The sequence below is a fragment of the Lissotriton vulgaris genome, chromosome 12 (genome assembly GCF_964263255.1).
Source record: "Lissotriton vulgaris chromosome 12, aLisVul1.2, whole genome shotgun sequence".
In the NCBI taxonomy this organism is placed as follows: Eukaryota; Metazoa; Chordata; class Amphibia; order Caudata; family Salamandridae; genus Lissotriton; species Lissotriton vulgaris.
The window spans coordinates 611,137,075-611,157,514 of record NC_141700.1 but is presented as its reverse complement, the minus strand read 5'-3'; the positions used below and the strand labels follow the sequence as shown (position 1 = coordinate 611,157,514).

The 20,440-nt window shown below is 50.0% G+C and overlaps 1 protein-coding gene across 1 annotated transcript in view; it reads left to right on the top strand.

Moving 5' to 3' along the window:
• The window catches only part of PMFBP1 (polyamine modulated factor 1 binding protein 1), a 1,903,249-nt gene that overhangs the window by 727,975 nt on the left and 1,154,834 nt on the right, over positions 1-20,440 (top strand). Inside the window, exons 17-18 of the mRNA XM_086945556.1 lie at positions 18,429-18,575; positions 19,681-19,848. Of these exons, the coding sequence (XP_086801682.1) occupies positions 18,429-18,575; positions 19,681-19,848 (315 nt within the window). The remainder of the gene's footprint in view (positions 1-18,428; positions 18,576-19,680; positions 19,849-20,440) is intronic.

Sequence of the window (20,440 nt, the reverse complement as noted above, 5' to 3'; positions counted from 1 at the left end):
GGGGAAAGTCCGGACAAGGGAGAGGGGTGTAACCACCCCCCTCCTGGTCCCACCCATGGGCAGGACCTAGTCGCGTGCCAGCCCCTTTGTTTAGAATAAAGGTAGGAGCGGGCCCCCTTCCCAAATTGGATAATTCTGAATCTTGACTACTTTCCACGAAAGGACTCTTGACTATTTCTGAAGACTCTCCCTTGTGGCTAAGGAGTAGCCACCCTGCACCAGCGGGCACCATCTAAGCCCTTCCGGTTTGCTGCACGTCCATCCTCCGGATCAAGACTGCCCAGCTCGACGAGACCCGGATTCCCTGGCATCTCTGACCTCTACCTACATCATCAGCCCAGCTGAGATTCGTGGGTGTGACGAGACCTGAAGGGACCGGCCATCTTCAAAACTGCACGACGCTTATCCAGCACGACCGCCGATGTATCTTCGAGTGAGTGCTTTGGGGTTTGAGAAGCCCTAACCGTGAGCAGCTCCAGCACCGAAGTCCAGCCCCCCAGCATCCACGAGATCTGCGTGGGGCCCTTCTGCTCTTTGCTGCTCACCGCGTTGTCCGGCCACTTGCCTGCTGGCTTGTAGCCCTCCTGACGACGAACCACGACGATTGCATCGCTGGTCTGGTTGCTCCAGACTGGCCCTAGCTCCCCTCCAACAGAGGAGCACCCCGGACCCTCCTGGTCCACTCCAGACGCCATCTTGACTCCACCGCGTGGGCTTGACTTTGCCAAGGTTTGTTGCCCCAATCCTGGGTCCAGCATCGCCGACAGCAGACACCTTTGTGGGACAGCTCGTACCTCCATCCTGGTCGCCGACACCGCCTCCTGGTCCAAGGGACAGCAGAGTCCAGCGTCGCCCACTCACCTGGTCGAGGTGACTTCATCCGGTGCCATCCTGGTGCCCACCTAATCACTGGCTAGTGATTAAGAACTGAGTCCCCTCTGCTTTCAGGTCGTCTCCATCACCAATCCAGGCTTGGATCACATCGAACTTCTTCACTGGTCGCCTGCCAGCAACTTCTTCTTTCAGGCTCCATAGACTTCAACGAGGATTCCCGACGTCTTTTGAACCCTATGCAGCCGCAGCCCCTGGGCTAGGTAACCTGAGCATTTCGGTGCTCCAACGTAGGTTCACTATCTAAGTGTCCAGATCCTTTTTCGTTTTCAGTCTATCTAGTCGGATTCGTCCGACAATACTAACTTGACGAATACTAGTATCCATAGACTTTGTCCCGCATCCCGCGTGAGAGTGCACACTCTGCACCCGATCTCCCTAGGCCTCCTGCTCCTAACCTGAAGGTTCAGTAGTGTAGGCCTAGCGATCCTGAAGCCTCTGGATCTTGTTACTTACCTGCTAGTATTTCGCATTCCACTTTTAGAGTATATGGTTTTTCGTGCCCCTCGGGCATTTGTGTAAATTGTGCAACTTAAAGTATTTTCTTAAGAGTTTTGTTATGTGCTTAGCTCCCTTACTCATAAAGAGATCAGGGTAGACTTGTTATAAATAAATATCCTTTTATTTTCATAACAACTTGTGTGGTGTCCTTTCACTTGGTGTTCAAGGGGTATATGTGATGGTATAACAGCTGGCTTAACACGCCCTCTAGAGTTTAGCCTAAAGACTGCTCTTGTCCATTCTACTAGGATAGCTGGTCTATAAGGTTGACTTACAACCAATCATCAATAAGGGTCGTTTGGTATGATACACAGTGATCACTAGAATAGTGAACACTATATATCAGGCCAACTTCTCACAGAGCGCAGCAGCTCCCCGCAAAGAAAAGTCCTCCAGCTCCCCCAGGAAAGTCCATCAGATATCCAGGGGCTGGGCAGGGCCCAGGGAGGCAAGCCTTTCCCGGGGCCCAAGCAGCAGCACGCCCCTGGCAGGATTCAAGTCAGAAACAAGAACATTTTGTAAGGGGACACAGCCCCTTTTTATACAGTAAAATCCTTTATCTGAAAGAAACAGGTTAGTATTAGATTCCTTACCTTAGAATATCCCCAGGCGTCAGACTGGATCCGGAAATTTTTGCGTAGCAATACCCCTGCGCGTCGTTAGGCGTCGTGTCTGGCTCCGCGTCCATCGTCGGCGTCGTCTGCTCTGGAATGACGTGGTCGGAGTACTTAGACGCCGCCCATGCGCGCTGACGTCAGTTCTTCTTTTTTCCGCGCCAGCTAGCGCAGATCCGGAGAAGCTCTACCCCTTAGTCACTTTTTGACTAAAACTTTTTGATCCTCTTCAAGTCGTTCTCGACTCTTCAGGTGCCGGTAGGGATGCCCGGGTTCAAACCCTGCTCGAAGTGTAGTCGACTGATGTCGAATACCGACCCCCATCGCCGGTGTCTGCAATGCCTAGGCCTCGACCACGACGACCGATCCTGTTCCGACTGTCGAGCCCTGACGTCGAAGGCTAGGCGGGAGCTGTCCCGCAAGCGGCTCGAGCTCCGGCAGTCGGCCCCCCGCCATTCGAGGTCCCGGTCCCACGGGAGGTCGAGGGACCGGTCGCGGGGTCGGAGCCCTCGCAGCTCCGAAAGTCGGCATCGGTCTTCTGGTTCCTCCTCAGGTAAGAGGCATGAGAGGTCGGAGCGGCATCATCCCTCCTCCGACCGCCCTCGACGCGGCCGGGGTTTTGGGTGGCACCAACCACGCGGCTCCGCCGAAGTCTCTGGCGCCGCATCCTGCCCCATACCTTCAGGTCCCTGAGCAAGATGCGACGTGGGAGGAGATCAAGCAGTACCTCATGGCCATGAGGTCGCTCTCTTCGCCACCGGGCTCCACGGTGCCTTCGGGCCCAGTGGGCCCGGCTCCGGGGCCTAGCGGGTCGGGTGCTCCGGCACCGACGCCATCGGCGGCTTCGGCCCCGGCGCCGACTTCGGTCCCGGCGCCGCAGGTCCCGACCGGATCCGGGTCTACGCCGGTCGACCTTACGACCTCACCGGCGCCGTCCCCGAGGGTGTCACCACCGGCGCCGACCCCGAGGGTGTCACCACCGGCGCCGACTTCGGTCGACGCCGGCCCCAGTCCTTTTGTCGCTCCCGTTCAGCAGTCAACACTGCCTCGTTGGGAGCCGTATGAGACAGCTCTAGGTACATTCCAGTTCCACGAACGGGCCCCGATTGTTGATCCTGGCTACCAGGAATTTGGTGACGAAGAGGACTGGGAGGGGTCTGAGGACCCTCTGACACGGGAGTGTCAGGACCAAGCGGACTGGACAGTGGAGCTTGGGGAGGCCAGCGGCCTGGACCTCTCTCCAGACACTGGTTTTGTCTCCCCTCCTACCGTGGCTACGGAGGAGGGGGCAGCCTATAGCGTAGTGCTGATGCGGGCGGCTAAGGCCTTAAACCTTACGCTCCCCTCAGCGGCCGTGAGGACTAATCTCCTCACCGAGGTCCTCAAACCGCAGTCAAGCTCGGTCGAGCCTCTGCTGCCGTTCAATGAGACCTTATCTGACGTTCTGTTGGGTACCTGGTCCAAGCCCGCCTCAGGACAGCCTGTGGACAGGAACGTGGCCAGACGCTACCGCCCGGCTCCGGGTGACCCAAGCTTCCTGTCGACCCACCCCACCCCCGAGAGCCTGGTTATTCAGGCCTCTAACTCCCAGACTGCGTTCCCGTCGGCTCCTCCCGACAGGGAATCCAAGAGGTCTGAACAGTTTGGCAAGAAAGTGGTCTCGTCCCTTAGTCTGAGACTGCGGTCAGTCAACACCGCATGCCTCTTGGGCCGCTACACCCACATCCTGTGGGACACGGTTGTGGACGTGCTGCCACAATGCCCTGAGGAGGTCAGGGCTAAACTCGCCCAAGCCCTAGTGGAGGGTCGAGATGCGGCACGGTACTCTATCCGGTGCGGACTGGATACCACCGATACACTGGGCAGAGCGATGGCTACGACAGTGGCGGTTCGACGCCAGGCCTGGTTACGGTGCGCCAATTTTTCGGTCGATGTCCAGGCTACTCTTCTGGACATGCCGTTTGATGGCCGTCGCCTGTTTGGCGACCAGGCAGACCACGCGCTTGAGCGCTTTAAGGACTCCAGGGCTACGGCCAAGTCCTTGGGCCTCTCGGCCCCGCGCCAGCAGTCGGGTGCCTTTCGCTCCTTTCGTGGCCAAGGAAGGGGCGCCCCCACACGTGCCGCCAGCCAAACGCCGCCTCAACAGAATCTTCAGCGCGGTGGCGGCCATAGAATCCGCCGGGGAGGCGGTCGGGGACAACGGCAAGGCCAGTCCGCACCCGCTCCCGCAGCATCCGCCTCAAAACCCTCCTAGTCCGAGTTTTCAGGCCCATGTGACGCCAGTGGGGGGCAGGGTCCGCCATTACCTCTTCCACTGGCGCACCGTCACATCGGACAGGTGGGTGCTGCAAATCGTCCGAAGGGACTACTCCCTCCCCTTCGAGGCGACCCCTCCAGCCATGCCACCGCAGTACCACCGCGTGTCGGGGGACCACTAGCGACTTCTGCAGGAGGAAGTTACGGCCCTCTTGGCCAAGGGGGCCATCGAGCGCGTTCCTGGGCCAGAAGTAGTGTGTGGTTGTTACTCCCACTACTTTCTGGTACCCAAGAAGGGCAATGGGGGCCTTCGCCCTATCTTGGACCTACGGAACGTCAACGGCTTCCTCCGGAAGGAGAAGTTCAAGATGTTGACTTTGGCTCAGGTCTTGGCTGCCCTAGACCCGCAAGACTGGATTGTGGCGTTGGACTTGCAGGACGTTTACTTTCACATCCCCCTCCTGCCGGCCCACCGGCGTTACTGGCGGTTCACGGTAGGCCTCGAGCACTTTCAGTTCACCGTGCTTCCCTTTGGCCTTACCAGCGCCCCACGGGTGCTCACGAAAGTGATGGCGGTGGTCACAGCTCATCTGCGCAGGTTAGGGGTTTCAGTCTTCCCCTACCTCGACGACTGGTTGTTGAAAGCGGCTCGCCCCAGTCAGTCGTCAACCACCTCCAGATTACGGCGGATCTCCTGCACCTGATGGGGTTTTCCATCAACGTGCTGAAATCACACCTGTGTCCCTCCCAAAAGCTCCTCTTCATCGGAGCTGTTCTGGACCCGGCGCAGTTTCGGGTTTATCCTCCCGAGCAGCGAGTCCGGGTTATTCAGGCTCTGATTCCGATCTTTCAGCCTTTATCCCAGGTTTCGGTCAGGTTGACGCTGCGGCTCCTGGGGCTGATGGCTTCCTGCATCCTTCTGGTGCATCACGCCCGGTGGCGGATGCGGGCTCTGCAGTGAGACCTGAAGTTTCAGTGGGCCCAGCATCAGGGCAACCTGTCCGACCATGTCCTGATCTCGGAGGGCACTGCGAGACAGCTGCAGTGGTGGCTCACGGACCGCGATTGGGTCAGCGGCAGATCCCTCTCCCTTCCCCAACCGGAGCACGTGGTTGTGACGGACGCGTCCCTCCAGGGCTGGGGAGTCCACATGGGAGAGGCGGAGATCAGAGGCCTCTGGTCTCCGGCAGAGTCCCAGCTCCATATCAACCTTCTGGAGCTGCGGGCGATTCGTCTGTCACTGAAGGCATTCCTCCCCTCTGTCCGAGGGAGTGCAGTGCAGTGCAGGTGTTCACGGACAACACCACCGCCATGTGGTACTGCAACAAGCAGGGCGGTGTGGGGTCCTGGACCCTCTGTCAGGAGGCTCTGCGCCTCTGGCAGTGGCTGGAACATCAGGGCGTGACCCTGGTGGTTCACCACCTGGCAGGTTCTCTGAACGCCAGGGCGGACGAACTCAGCTGACGGTGCTCGATGGATCACGAATGGCGTCTGAACTCGGACGTGGCGCAAGGCATCTTTCTGCAGTGGGGAGAGCCTTGGTTAGATCTATTCGCCACCGAAGAGAACGAGCAATGTCATCAGTTCTGCACGTTGGAATTTCCAAGGCGGCACTCGCTCGGCGACGCATTTCGTTGCGAGTGGAGTTGCGGTCTGTTATACTCCTTTCCGCCTATACTACTTCTGCCCAGAGTGCTGAGGAAAATCAGGCGCGACTGGGCCCAAGTCATCCTTGTGGCTCCGGACTGGGCTCGAAGGTACTGGTATCCCGAGCTACTCAATATGTCAGTCGGTCCCCCTATCCGTCTGCCTCTTCAGGAGGACCTTCAGTCGCAGCAGCAGGGGACGGTCCTCCACCCAAACCTGTCCAGTCTCCACCTCCATGCTTGGAGATTGAGCGGCGGCAGTTGAGGCCATTTGACTTAACTCCTGAAGTCTGTAATGTTATTCTGGCAGCCAGGCGTCCCTCCACAAAGTCGGTATACGCCTGCCGGTGGAACAAATTTGTGACATGGTGCACAGAAAAGGCTGTGGAGCCCCTTTCTGCCCCTCTTTCTGAAGTTCTTCTCTTCCTTCTTTCTCTTGCCCAGCAGGGCTCTGCTCTGGGCACTATCAAGGGCTACCTTTCTGCCCTTTCGGCCTTCCTAAGGCTGCCTGATCAACCTTCTTTGTTCAAGTCCCCTATAGTAACTCGTTTTCTGAAGGGCATCACACACATGTTTCCACCTGTTCCCTTTGTGATGCCTCAGTGGGACTTGAACCTGGTTCTTACTTTCCTGATGTGCGCTCCCTTTGCGCCACTTCATTCTTGTCCTCTCCGAGCAGCAGCACGCCCCTGGCAGGATTCAAGTCAGAAACAAGAACATTTTGTAAGGGGACACAGCCCCTTTTTATACAGTAAAATCCTTTGTCTAGCAGGGTGCAGGCAATGTGAGAACCAGCTACAACTGGTTATAGGGAACTCCTTTCACTGGCCAGGCTAGGGACATCAGACGCACCACAGGGGGTGGAGCCAGCATTGTAGAGGGAAAACCCAGCCCTATTCAGGACCCAGGTGCACTCCTCCCCTCACATCAGCATGCTAATCTCAACACTCACCACTGGGCAGACCCATCCAGACATCCTGGAGCCAGGCTCCAGCCAATCACGTGTCAGCACACTCACTACACAGGCACACCCATGTCTAGAAGTGGTACTTCCACACTAGACACATTCATGCCGCATACATCATTACGCAGCATTCAATCTCACGAGTTCGCACATACCAAACTCGACCCTGCACTCCACACACATCAGGAACTACCATGGTCACACATATTCCCCATGCATTCCTATGGGAGGGCAGGTCACTCACCACACATACACAGAGAGCTCACACACTTTACACTGTACCACAGTGAAAAAGTGCGCAGAGGCCTAAAATCACCAACACCAGGTTCCAGAAACAGGCTAGGAAAAAGCAAAAAGTTTTGGGGTGAACCTGCCAAAAGGGCCAGGTCCAACAGCATGTCGAAGAGGCCCTTCAGGCTATTAAAAAAGACACAGAGACAGCGAGATCTCTCAGTAATCTTCAATTTCGCAAGCCGCCCTTTCGGGGTGCTAAAGGACGTGGATCCTTTTCTCATAGAGGAGGCTACAAACCAACAGAGGTCAGACCAGTCCTCTCAAGGCAATCAGCGATATCAGTCCTACAGACAGCATGTGAGAAGTTGGCCTGATATGCAGTGCTCACTATTCTAGTGATCACTATGTATCAGTCCAAACAACCCTTATTGATGATTGGTTGTAAGTCAACCTTATAGACCAGCTATCCTAGTAGCGTGGATACGAGCAGTCTTCGGGCTAAACTCCAGAGGGCGTGTTAAGCCAGCTGTTATACCATCACACATACCCCTTGAACACCAAGTGAAAGGACACCACACAAGTGTTATGAAAATAAACAGTGTATTTATTTAGATCACAACAGCCCTGTACTCTTTATGAGGACAGGGTACTAAGCACACAACAAAACTCTTAGGAAAATACTTCAAGTTGCACAATTTACACACATGCCCGAGGGGCACGACAAACCATATACTATGGAAGTGGAATGCGAAATTACTAGCAGGTAAGTACTGTACTAATAGGCTTTGGAATCGCTAGGACTACGTTACTGAACCTTCAGATTACTAGTAGGAGGCCTAGGGGACTCGGGTGCAGAGTGTGCACTCTCACGCGGGATGCGGGACAAAGTCTATGGTAGCTAGATTTCACAAAGTTAGTGTTCTCGGGCGAACCCGACTAGGTAGATCGAAAACGACAGTGGATCCTGACCCTTGGATAGTGAGGCTTTGCTGGGGCACCGAAATGCCGAAGTTACCTAGCCCAGGGGCTGCAGCTGCATAGGTCTCAAAAGACGTCGGTAATCCTCGTAGACGAACCAGGAGCCTGAAGAAAGGAGTTGCTGGCAGGCGACCAGTGAAGATTGTTCGAGTGATCCAAGCCTGGATCGAAGATGGATGACACCTGAAAGCAGAGGGGACCAAGTTCGTGACTACTAGCCAGTAGTCAGATGGCACCAGGAGGGCACCGGGTGGTAGTCACCTCGACTAGGTGAGTGGGCGACGCTGTGCTCTGCAGATCTCACGGATGATGCTGGACCCAGGATTGGGGCAACAAGTCTTGGCAAATTCAAGCCCACGCGGTGGACCTAAAATGGCGTCTGGTGTGGACCAGGAGGGTCCGGGGTGCTCCTCTTTTGGAAGGGAGCAAGGGCCAGTCTGGAGCAACCAGACCAGCAGCAGTGATGTCGTCGGGCGTCGTTAAGAAGGCCACAAGCCAGCGGGCTAGTAGCCAAACAACGCGGTGAGCAGCAAAAAGCAGAAGGGCCCCACGCAGATCGTGGAGATGATGGGAGGCTGGACTTCGATGCTGGAGCTGCTCAGGGTCGGGGCTTCTCGGACCCCAAAGCACTCACCAGAGGATCCCTCGGCGGTCGTGCTGGATAGAAGTCGTGCAGTTCTGATGATGGCCGGTCCCTCGAGGTCTCGTCGCACCTACGGTTCTCAGCTTAGCTGTAGAGGTAGGTAGAGGTCAGAGGTGCCAGGGAAGCCGGGTCTCGTCGTGCTGGTCGGTCGGATTCCTGAGCAAGGACGTGCAGCAAACCGCAGAGTTCTTAGATGGTGCCTGCGGATTCAGGGTGACTACTCCTTAGCCACAAGGGAGAAATCTTGAGAAGAAGTCGAGAGTTCCTTTCGTAGAAAGTAGTTTCTTGATTCAAAGATGATCTAATTTGGAAGGGTCCCCGCTCCTGCCTTTATCCTAAAGAAAGGGGTGGGTACGCGACTAGGTCCTGCCCCAGGGGTGGGACCAGGAAGGGGGGTGGTTACACCCCTCTCCCATGCCGGACTTTCCCCAGGCCAGGGGCTGGTGTGCCCCTGGAACTGGTTCTAGCCGGCAGATGCGTAGTGAGCACCGGGGTGCCACTCTGCAGTCACCTTCCTGTAAAGCCCTGCCTACCCAGGATACACAAAACCCTGTCTGGGATGGTGCAAGCACCGCCCCTGACAGGAAACCCTTTGTCCAAGCTCTCCTCGCTGGAAGGACTCCCAGCAGCAGGAGGTCAGACTTGTGTCTGTGGTGGCAGCATCCATTTTGTGGAGCTGAGGCTTCAGTTAACTTTAACCGGGGTTCACAGTTACATACATGTCGTGTCCCTCTAGAAGGGTGGAATGCTAACCCCGTCGCCAGAATTGGCGAGGGGTTAGTATTCCAATTCGTATGACACCTTACTCGACATGTTTTGATAAAGCGATACCAAAGATAGCATTTAACCGCGAGGATTATAATGCACTTAAGAGTATATGGTATGCGTTATCATGGAACAGCTATTAGGACTTGGTTCCGCAAGCTGCAAACGGACTCAGTTGATGCCAGAGCACCATCTCACACGATTCCAAGCACTCTGCCTTCAGGATTGTCAAGGCCTGCCATAGGAGTGACTGATAGGAATCTGTGTGTCCATTTTTAGGGTTAGATATAGGCATACTATATCTAAAGCAAAGGGTGAGTACACCACCTTGCCCCAGCTGTAGTGCAGCCAGTTGTGTCAGATTTAGATGGCCATCCAGGGGTGGCATAATACATGCTTCAGCCCCTGGTAGGCCCTGGGTACACCTATGCCCTGAGTTACAGGGTCTGATAAGGTGGCCCAGTACCAATTGGATAATGCACCTAAGGTACACATGTCAATTTAGTAAGAGAACAGCTAGGCTGTGGGTCTGATTGGCTGGCCCACAGCCAGAGAAAGTCGTAAACCAGTGAAACAAAAGCAAAAAATCTGGGTGATCATAGGATTGCAGACCCTACTCTCCTACACAGCAGTCATACGGACAGCGACATACCTCCTATTCGCAAACAAAACGAAAGCCCTCCTACCGTGGACGGGATTCAATTAAAAAGCAATGAAATCTGCCACCTGCCACCATTTCTACCGTCCCCCCGTTAAAAGTTGGTGGAAGAATATCCCAATTTTACTCTAACTGGTCCGCTATCACATCAGACAAGTGTGTTCTGGACATAGTGGCCAGAGGCCATGTTTTAGAATTCATAAAGATTCCTCCAAACTCCCCTCCCAAAGGCCCACCCCCTGCTCATCTCAAGGAGCTTTTTTCCCAAATTCATTTGATAATTCGAAAAGGAGTGATCGGAAAGGTCCCTCATTTACAAAAGAGGAACAGGATTTTATTCGAGATTTTTCCTGATAATGAAAAAGTCGGGAGAATGGCGCCCCATTCTCGACCTTCGCGCCCTCAACAAATACCTGAAGAAATTATCCTACCGAATGTTAACACTTCAAGAAATCCTTCAGCTCCTTTCGGCTTGGGATCACGTGGCCACCCTCGACCTCCAAGATGCTTATTTTCATTTTGACGATCCTACCCAGACACAGAAAATTGTTATGGTTCTTAGTGGCTGGCAGGGACTTTCAATTCAAAGTCCTTCCTTTTGGACTACGATCAGCACCCGCGCGTGTTTACAAAGGTCCTAGCACCGGTGGTCGCACACCTTTGTCTGGAAGGGATTCAAATCTTTCCATACCTGGACGACTGCCTTATCAAGGCGAATTCCTTTCCAACCGCAAGTGCACATGTTCAGAGATATCTGTCACTGTTCCAATCTCTAGGTCTCTTCATCAACTTCGACAAATCTCATCTGGTTCCATCACAAAGAAAGACCTTCTTGGGAGCCATGTTGGACACTCAGCTTACTCAGGCATTTGTCTCAAAAGAAAGACAACACAAGATCAGAAAGCTAGCTCGCCTATTGCAATCAAAAAGGTGCGTTTCAGTACGACTATTCAAGTCTTTTCTAGGGATGATTTCTTCCTGCATCCCTTTGATACCCAACTGCCTTCTCAGAATGAGGCCCTTGCAAGAAGAGCTCAATCTGCAAGGGTTTCAGATTTCGGGGTCGTTCGACGATGTCATTCGCATCACTTCTCGGATGCGAGAAGCCTTCTTTTGGTGGACTCAAGTGAAGAACGTAAAAGAAGGAAGTGCATTCCTGGTAGAAGTCCCAAATTTCACCATCAATGAATGACGGTCAACGGCAAGTGGAACGTCCAACAAAAGAAGTGGCATATCAACCTTCGGGAATTGCGAGCCATTTTCTTGGCCCTGAAGACCTTTCGAGCCATCATTCTGGGAGCTTCAGTACTAATTCGGACAGACAACACTACAAGTATGCATTACTTGAACAAGCAGAGTGGGATGAAGTCTGCCCTACTCTCTCAACAAGCCCAAGAGATCTGGGACTGGGCGATATGTCACAAGATCAGCCTTTCAGCTATCCATGTTCCGGGAGCTCCAATGTCCTAGCGGATTCCCTCAGCAGATCAGCAGTATCCAATCTGTGTAGGATCTGCATCAACCAACTTTGAATCGAGTCTTTCAGTAGTGGGGTCATCCCGATCTGGACCTGTTTGCGACCAATCAGAACCGCAAATGCCCATCCTTTGCAAGTTGGCTTCCCCACAACGACTCATGCGGGAATGCGTTTTCGATGAATTGGTCCCAGATATATGCCTACGCCTTTCGTCCGATACCGTTGGTTCCCAGAGTTCTCCGCAAAATGAAGAAACAACCTTGCTGCCTAATTCTCATTGCTCCCAGATGGCCTCGCCAGTTCTGGTTCACCGAACTTCTTTTACTCTCAGTATGCGACCCCATTCATTTTCGACTAATACCGAACCTCCTGTCCATCCAGAACGGACAGATCTGCCACCCAGCATCTTTCAGATTAGCAGCCTGGCTCCTGAACACCTTGAATTCGCGCATCTAAATATTCCTGCGGACTGTCAAGAAGTTTTAGCTAACGCTCGAGCGCCTGCTACTATTAAAACATACAAGCACAAATAGAAGAGATTTTGCATGTGGTATCAATCTTCCAATATACATCCGATTCATGCAAAACCAGATTTTTTTTTACCGTTCTTTCTTCACTTGGCAAGATCGGGCCTATCCCATTCTACTTTGAAAGTGTTTTTGGCAGCTATTGCAAGGTTTCAGCAGGATGGATCCAATTCTCTTTATTCAGCTGGGGTCATTCAGCAGTTCTTCAAGGGATTGTTTCGGATGTTTCCACCTATCCGACGTCCACCTCCATACTGGCATCTTAATGTGGTGCTTGCACAATTTATGCGGCACCCCTTTGAGCCTATTCATATAGTGTATTTGAAGTTCCTTTCGTGGAAAGTATCTCTGCTATTGGCTCTAATATCAGCAAGGAGAGTCAGTGACATTCAAGCATTCACTATTAATCCACCTTTTCTTCAATTCACCTCCAATTCAGTAGTGCTACGCACTAATCCCAGTTTCATGCCAAAAGTACCTGCGGACTTCCATCACAACGAGCCAATCATTTTAAAGACATTCTTTCCAAATCCTCAAACAACTGCGGAAACAACCTTACATTCACTTGACATCAGAAGATATCTCAAGTTCTATTTACAACGGACTGCAACAAACCGTAAATTCGACCAGCTGTTTGTGGCCTACGGGAGGTTACGTCGGGGATATTCAGTATCCAAGCAGACCATTGCTTGTTGGATTTCTGCAGCGATTTGTCTTTGCCATCAGCAGGGGGGAAGACCTTTGCAGACAACTCCAAGAGCGCATTCTACGAGAGCAATCTCCTCATCTACCGCTCTCTTTGCCGGCGTGCCGCTTCATCAAATCTGCAGAGCGGCAACTTGGTCCAGCAGACACACTTTTACCAAACACTACTGTTTGGAGGCTTCAAGTGATGCAGATACGTCAGTTGGACAAGCTGTTCTCCGCAATCTTTTTAAATAAAGTGAGCCTCTGTTCTTGCCTCCTCCACTATGCTGTTTCTCGGACGCTTATTGACATACTTATTCTATGTCGTAAAATTGCTCTGCATATGTTAACACACATATATTTATGCAGGATTATGACATTTTTGGTATGTTATTGCATGATGTATATATTTATATCGTAGACTGGAATCTAGATATATTGTAGATCTGTCTACTAAACATCCGGGAGGACTGAATAGTGGCGAGGAATTGTCATGTCATCTGGGAACGTAAGATCATAGCAATGACAAATTCCCTCTTTAAGGTATCTGCTGCGAACTGTCTATCTGGGAACAACCTGTATATAATGTATATATTGTATTTCGGAAATACTAAAGCTTTCACCATTCGATGTTGGAATGAATTAGAGAATGTACCTGTGTATGAATTAACCTTCCTTTCAAACCTTCTTTGTCTTCACTCTTTCTCCAAACTCAAACCTTCTCCTTCTCTTTCTTCCCCCTCCCACACCCTATCCTCCCCTCCTTTCCTCCCCCTTTCTCTCCTTTTTAGGATGGCCATCCCCTTGATAGAGTAAATTGTTGACTAATTTCTTGATAAACTTTTGATAGATTCTAGATGAATATTCCTAGGAAATGAATCTCTATGCTTAATTTTGACGAATCTCTATGATGATTCTCTTGATGAATTTCGTATCAATGTCACATTACTCTTACTCTATGTCTTTGGGCTTTTTGTTGTTTATCTGAATATTTGTTTGTATGTATGGCATTGTACAATTTAACATAGGACATTAGCCGATCCACGGCTTAATTCAAACGTGAGAACTTACGGATGTATTATATTATATCCCTGCTTGGACATAACATCTTTCCAAGATGGCGCCCATTGTGGCACACAGGGGTGAAGTCCTATGTTTATATTAATGCTTATTCACTTTTACATTTAATGGGATGTTTGTTAACAACAAGTGACACACTGACGAAGGCTAACGCCGAAACGCGTCTGTGCTTTTTGTTCCCAAAAGAATAAATCACCTGGATAAACTCTTGGTCTACGAGTGCTGCCTCTTTCTTGCTAAACTGAGGAGGATTTTGAGCGACATATATATATATATATATATATATATATATATATATATATATATATATATATATATATATATACACACATATATATATACACACATATATATATATATATATACACACAGATATATATATATATATATATATATATATATATATATATATCTCCAATAAACATTTCCTACACGGACCCTGGAGTGCGAGTCTTTTGTGCTTTCCCTGGAGACAGTGGGGGAACCCTTTCGGACATATATATATATATGTCAGTGCTTTTTTGTTCCCTGAAAATTAAATCACTGGACAACTCTTGGTCTATGAGTGCTGCCTCTTTCTTGTGAAACTGAGAAGAGTTTCGAGCGTCATATATATATATATATATGTATATATATACACTATGGCACAAATAGCGTCTCGCATGCATTATGTTGCTGTACTGCTATCTGCTCCGATTCAGGCATGTGAATCTATGAAAGACACCTTAATACCGGAGAAGAACAATAGTATCTGTGGTTCTCCAGTATTGGTGTCTTTCATAGATTCACATGCAATCCGCCCACCTCCACTCAGAGGCTGGTTTATGCTCTTATCTCTTGGTTCACTCATGTGCGAGAAAATCTGAGAGCCTGAGCCTCTGAGGAGAACATTCTGGTGTGTGCTTTGGCCTGATTGGCTGCAGTTTGGCCTGTATATAATGACTTGGATAGTCATAGATGTGGAAGTTTTTTCTCCTTGTAGCTTATGGCTACTTTACTTCCTGGTTTTATGTTAGCAAGGTTTTTGGTTAATATGTGCATAATTATTGCTTTTTAGGTCTCGGCTAAAGCGAGCGAAGCTCGCTCTCGCCAGAGACCTTATTGTTAGCGGCTCAGCTTCCCAGGAGGACAGCACTGGCCGCGCGCGGCGATTTGTTAAGGCCACGCGCACGAGAACGCGCTCGCGGCCAGGTGCTGTCCTCCTCGAAAGCTGCCTCCCTTCCCCGTGCAGGTCGGGCCGCCGCGCTGCCTGCGGCGACCCGGAAGCATTGCCGGCCAAACCGGAAGTAGGTGCTGTCCTGCAGAGCACCACTTTTCAACTCTCTGCTCCTCATTGCCGGAGACGGCTTTTCTTCCGTAGCAGCGTGTTTAACTAAAAGAAAATCTTCCCCTTTGCCCTACCAGCCCAAATCATAAGTGCGGAGTTGTGTACCTGGTTGTTTGTACAAATGTGTGAGGCTACACGCCTACTTTTTAGTATGTATCTTTGGGGGTTCTGTGAACCGGACATTATAATGGCATGTTTGTGGTTGAGCCCCAGATGTTTTCATTCATCCGTAAGACTGAATGCCTGCTTGTTTGTGTTTATGTAAGGTGCAGTTTACCTGACTTTGTCTGTAAATATTCGCTCCTGTAATTGGTTGTCTGGCTGTGTTTAGATCCCTGTGTATTTGGTTGTTCGTACATATACAAGAGGCTGTGTGCCTGCTCCTTTCGATGACCCCGTTCACCTGGATGTTTGTCCTCATGTGTGTTGGTTTGTGCACGTGCCTCGGCCTGGTAGAGGATTGTTTGCACGCACTCTCGATGCTGCCCAACTTCATCTTGCATGTGAGTACCGCACTGAGTATCACAGTGTGTGCACCTACGACTAGTGTCGCTGTTTAGATTTTGGGCTGTCACTAGTAGTGTCTCTCGTGTGCGCTTGTGAACACTGACAGCCGCGGGCCAGGGCTCCGTCACTACTTTTGCCGCTCACTTCGGTTGCAGTGAGGTGTTACCCCTGGGCTCTGTGCTGTTCGTGGCTGCAGCTGGGACAGGCCTCCTTTCACCAGTGACCGCCCCCTGCTGCTGAATGCCCCCTCCATGGGCGCTATGTGTGCCGCGTCTCGGAGACGGGAGTGCAGTGGCAGGCACCCGGCAGGGACAGAACATCCAACCCGCGCGCATCCTCAGATGGATGCAGGGAGGCGATTGGGAGAGGAGAGTGGGAGCGAGAGCAGCCCAGGGGGACACACACGGGCTGCCGATGGGAAGCAGGTATGCACATGTCCAGCGATGTCTGCGCATCCCAGCCTTGACCTCTCCAAAGTTAATGAACAGAACGCCACGTGGCAATGACCCCCTCCCCACTGGCGTTTAAGGGAAGTAATTCGAATCAGAGCTGGCGTGCTTGCTGCTACAGGGCATCTGTGTCTCCAGGCTTTGAGGTTTGCTGCGGAAGAGCAATGACAGCCGGATCCGAACATGTCCCGGGGATGCGAGGCAGATTAGGAGCCTACAGATCTGTCCCAAGAGGCGCATCCTATGGGAATCGGGCCTCGCGCTGGAGGAATAGCGGCTCGAAAGACAAGAAGAGGCAGGCCCTGGATGGGATTATTAGCTGCAGATATAGTGACTTCTATTAGAACTGAATTTGTGAGTGAGTAGTGAGTGCAGAGTAGTGAGTGCAGAGTAGTGAGTGCAGATTGCAGAGTAGTGAGTGCAGAGTAGTGAGTAGTGAGTGCAGAGTAGTGAGTGCAGAGTGAGTAGTGAGTGCAGAGTAGTGAGTAGTGAGTGCAGAGTAGTGAGTGCAGAGTAGTGAGTAGCGAGTGCAGAGTAGTGAGTAGTGAGTGCAGAGTAGTGAGTAGTGAGTGCAGAGTAGTGAGTGCAGAGTAGTGAGTGTAGAGTAGTGAGTGCAGAGTAGTGAGTAGTAAGTGCAGAGTAGTGAGTAGTGAGTGCAGAGTAGTGAGTGCAGAGTAGTGAGTGCAGTGTGAGTGCAGAGTAGTGAGTAGTGAGTAGTGAGTGCAGAGTAGTGAGTAGTGAGTGCAGAGTAGTGAGTGCAGAGTAGTGAGTAGTGAGTGCAGAGTAGTGAGTGCAGAGTAGTTAGTAGTGAGTGCAGAGTAGTGAGTAGTGAGTGCAGAGTAGTGAGTAGTGAGTGCAGAGTAGTGAGTAGTGAGTGCAGAGTAGTGAGTAGTGAGTGCAGAGTAGTGATGCAGAGTAGTGAGTGCAGAGTGCAGAGTAGTGAGTGCAGAGTAGTGAGTGCAGAGTAGTGAGTGCAGAGTAGTGAGTGCGTAGAGTGGTGAGTGCGTAGAGTGGTGAGTGCGTAGAGTGGTGAGTGCGTAGAGTGGTGAGTGCGTAGAGTAGTGAGTGCGTAGAGTAGTGAGTGCAGAGTGAGTGTGCAGAGCAGTGAGTGCAGGTGCAGAGTGGTGTGTGCTGTTGAGTGCAGAGTGGTGTGTGCTGTTGAGTGCAGAGTGGTGTGTGCTGTTGAGTGCAGAGTGCTGTGTATTGGCAATGTAAATGACAATGCCATTTATTTATTATTTAAAGAAAAAAAAGAAATGTCATGAGCAATGCCAATAGCTCCACCTTTAATGATGCCGAGACCATTGCATTGTAAATGCTTGTTAATGTACCGTGGGACTCCCACTCGGACGACGGGGAATGATTCAGGCATGTGAATCTATGAAAGACTCCAATACTGGAGAACCATAGATTACAGAGAAGTAACTATTGTTGTTCCCCTTGAACTGCACCATTGACAGACCAGTACTGACCCCATCAGATAGTCTTGTAATATAGATCAATAGATGAACCATTGTTTTGGGGAAGAGGAAGGGCCTGGGTTGTTAATTGTTTGGAAAGAACTAAAATTAGGATCTCCTTGCATTTCCTTTCGTATTTCCTCGCAGGCGAGCATTTTAGGTAAATGAATGTGTAAATAAAGCTTCAATAAAAAATAATTGATTTATAAACCGGGCATACATTTGAATTTTACACATTAAAGAGAAATGGATACAATAGTCATCAAAGAGGCTATTAGAATTTGACTCCCAGTATAAACATACCTGACACCACATTAGGTGAGCAAGTAGTGGTAGTTTAAAGGGAGCTTCGTTGAGCTTGGTGGCAAGGGAAGCCTACATCCACAATTCTTCTTTCACATGCATCCGGTGTAAAGCCCCAGCCACCTCTATAAGGCTAGGGTAAAAAAAATACAGCTTTAACTATGTTTTATAATATATATTTCATAATAATAATAATTTATTCATTAATGCAAACTTAAATTTTAAATGAGTGTGTGGACATTTTTCACTAAATGTAAATGTACAGGAATTTATATAGCGCAAATCACAGAGCGGTTTCTAGGCGAACTTCAAGATCCAGTTTGTCATTAGAAGTTTCTCTCTGTAGCTCCTCTTTTCTCCTCGATCCTCCAGCACACATTTTATTTATTATGATTCTTTCCACCTCTTCCTCGGGTGCAACCATTTGTTGTCTGATCCTTCCTAATGCGGCTGTTTGTCAGGTTTTGCAGCAGGAGCACACTATGAGCAGTCTGAAGCATGAAATTCGAACATGCGAGTCTGAGAAGTTGGACCTGAAGGAGACTATACAGAAGCTAGAGCGGAAGCTGCAGAGCACCCAGAGCCTACAGCAGGATACAGAAGAAGAGGTAGAGTCACCCTCACCCTCCGGAGTCCTTTTATTCGTATCTCTCAAGGGAACAATGTAAACCAGGCTTTGCACTGTGGGCTATTTTGCTGTCAGAAACCTATGCACACTCTAATAAGTAAGCAATGTTGTCATGGTAGACAAATAGAGAAAATGGAGACAAAGTGTTGCATTCGTAAACAAAACAAGGATTTCTTGGAATCAATCGTTAGATAGTGTGTCTTTAATGTTCATCAGAACCAGCCGACACGTGTGACCACACCCGGGACACAGTGCGGAGAACGGTGATACAGATGCACCCGTCTGTCTTCCAAGGCGTTCCGTCCTGATCGGTGATACAGATGCACCCGTCTGTCTTCCAAGGCGTTCCGTCCTGATCACTACAGATCCTTTGTCTACGCCATATCTCCGTGGAGACACTCACTTAACCTTTGGAATTCTCCATCATCTTGTCTACCTACACGGTTGGAGTGTCCTTTTCTACATTTAACCTTGCCATTTCATGTACTTGGGCAATATTTTTAATAGAATTCTCCTACTACAGCATCTTCACACAGTCCTGGGCCCTGTCGGGTCGGAAGTATCACCGACGGAGCGACTCTCCCTACGACACTTCATATTTCGTTAGCCCTGAAGAGTCGCAGGAAGACTGTCCCACACGCGACGAAACACGTGTCGGCTGGTTCTGAAGCGTTGATGCTTACGAATGCAACACTTTGTCTCCATTTTCTCTATTTGTCTACCATGACAACATTGCTTACTTATTAGAGTGTGCAAAGGTTTCTGTTTTTCGTTGTACATAGCGTCAGCCATTGCTGAAACGATTTTGAGGGGTTACAGGGCTCATCCCCTCAACCTGTTTTGAACCTCACAACACTAATTTGAAACACTAAATAACATTGCGTCAATACTTAGCTGTGCGCCCTTTTTCTTGGCCCTGACTAAAAACCCTAACCTTTGACGCTGGTTATTTTGTAGTCTCCCAGTGGAATGGGAATTGCAGGTTAGGACTCGACTGCCCCCCACCATCTTGTGTCTTTCCCTCATGCCTAGGTGATAAGGAGGCCCATTAGTGCCTCTGCTGACTCAGTTTGTTTCTCGTACAGGTCAAGAAGAGCGAAGACTTCATCCGGCAGCTGAAGGCAGAGCTGTCATCCTGCCAGACATGCAGGGACTCTGCTGAGGCCAGTTTGCAACTAAAAGAGGATAGAATTAGAGGGCTGCAGTCGGAGACAGACTTGTTGCAACAGAAAGTTAAGGAACTTCAGAAAGAGGTATTCACTATAAACGAAGTAATGCACAGTGTTCAGTCTTATACTTGTTCAGTGTGTTTCTTTAACCAGGGCTGGTAATATTTTATTATTATGGCAAAGTGGCCTTCAAAATGTCAATCAGAAACCTGCCATGTGGCAGTTCGCTATATCCTTCCTGGTACAACTAACATAATGGAGTTTGGTATCCAAACTGATACATTGTACACATATTTGGCAGCAATAGACATTTCCTGGTAGTTATTTCTGCCCACAGATTCTGCATTTTAAGAATATCTCATCAACTCATCAACAGTCATAAGCACTGAATAGTCCCGCCAACGTGCGTAATAATATGCATATATCTATATATATATATATATATATATATATATATATATATACCCATTTATATATAAATACCCATATATGTAGATAATATGCATATACATATATATATATGCAGCCTGAAAAACGCACTACTAGACTCCAAAAGTGCCATAATTGCATGTATCTTTTACATTTGACAAAATAAAGACACATAAGTCATCATAAACATATGATCTATATATAAAGAAAACTGCCTTGAGTTTGCTTTGAAACGCACAACCTTTAT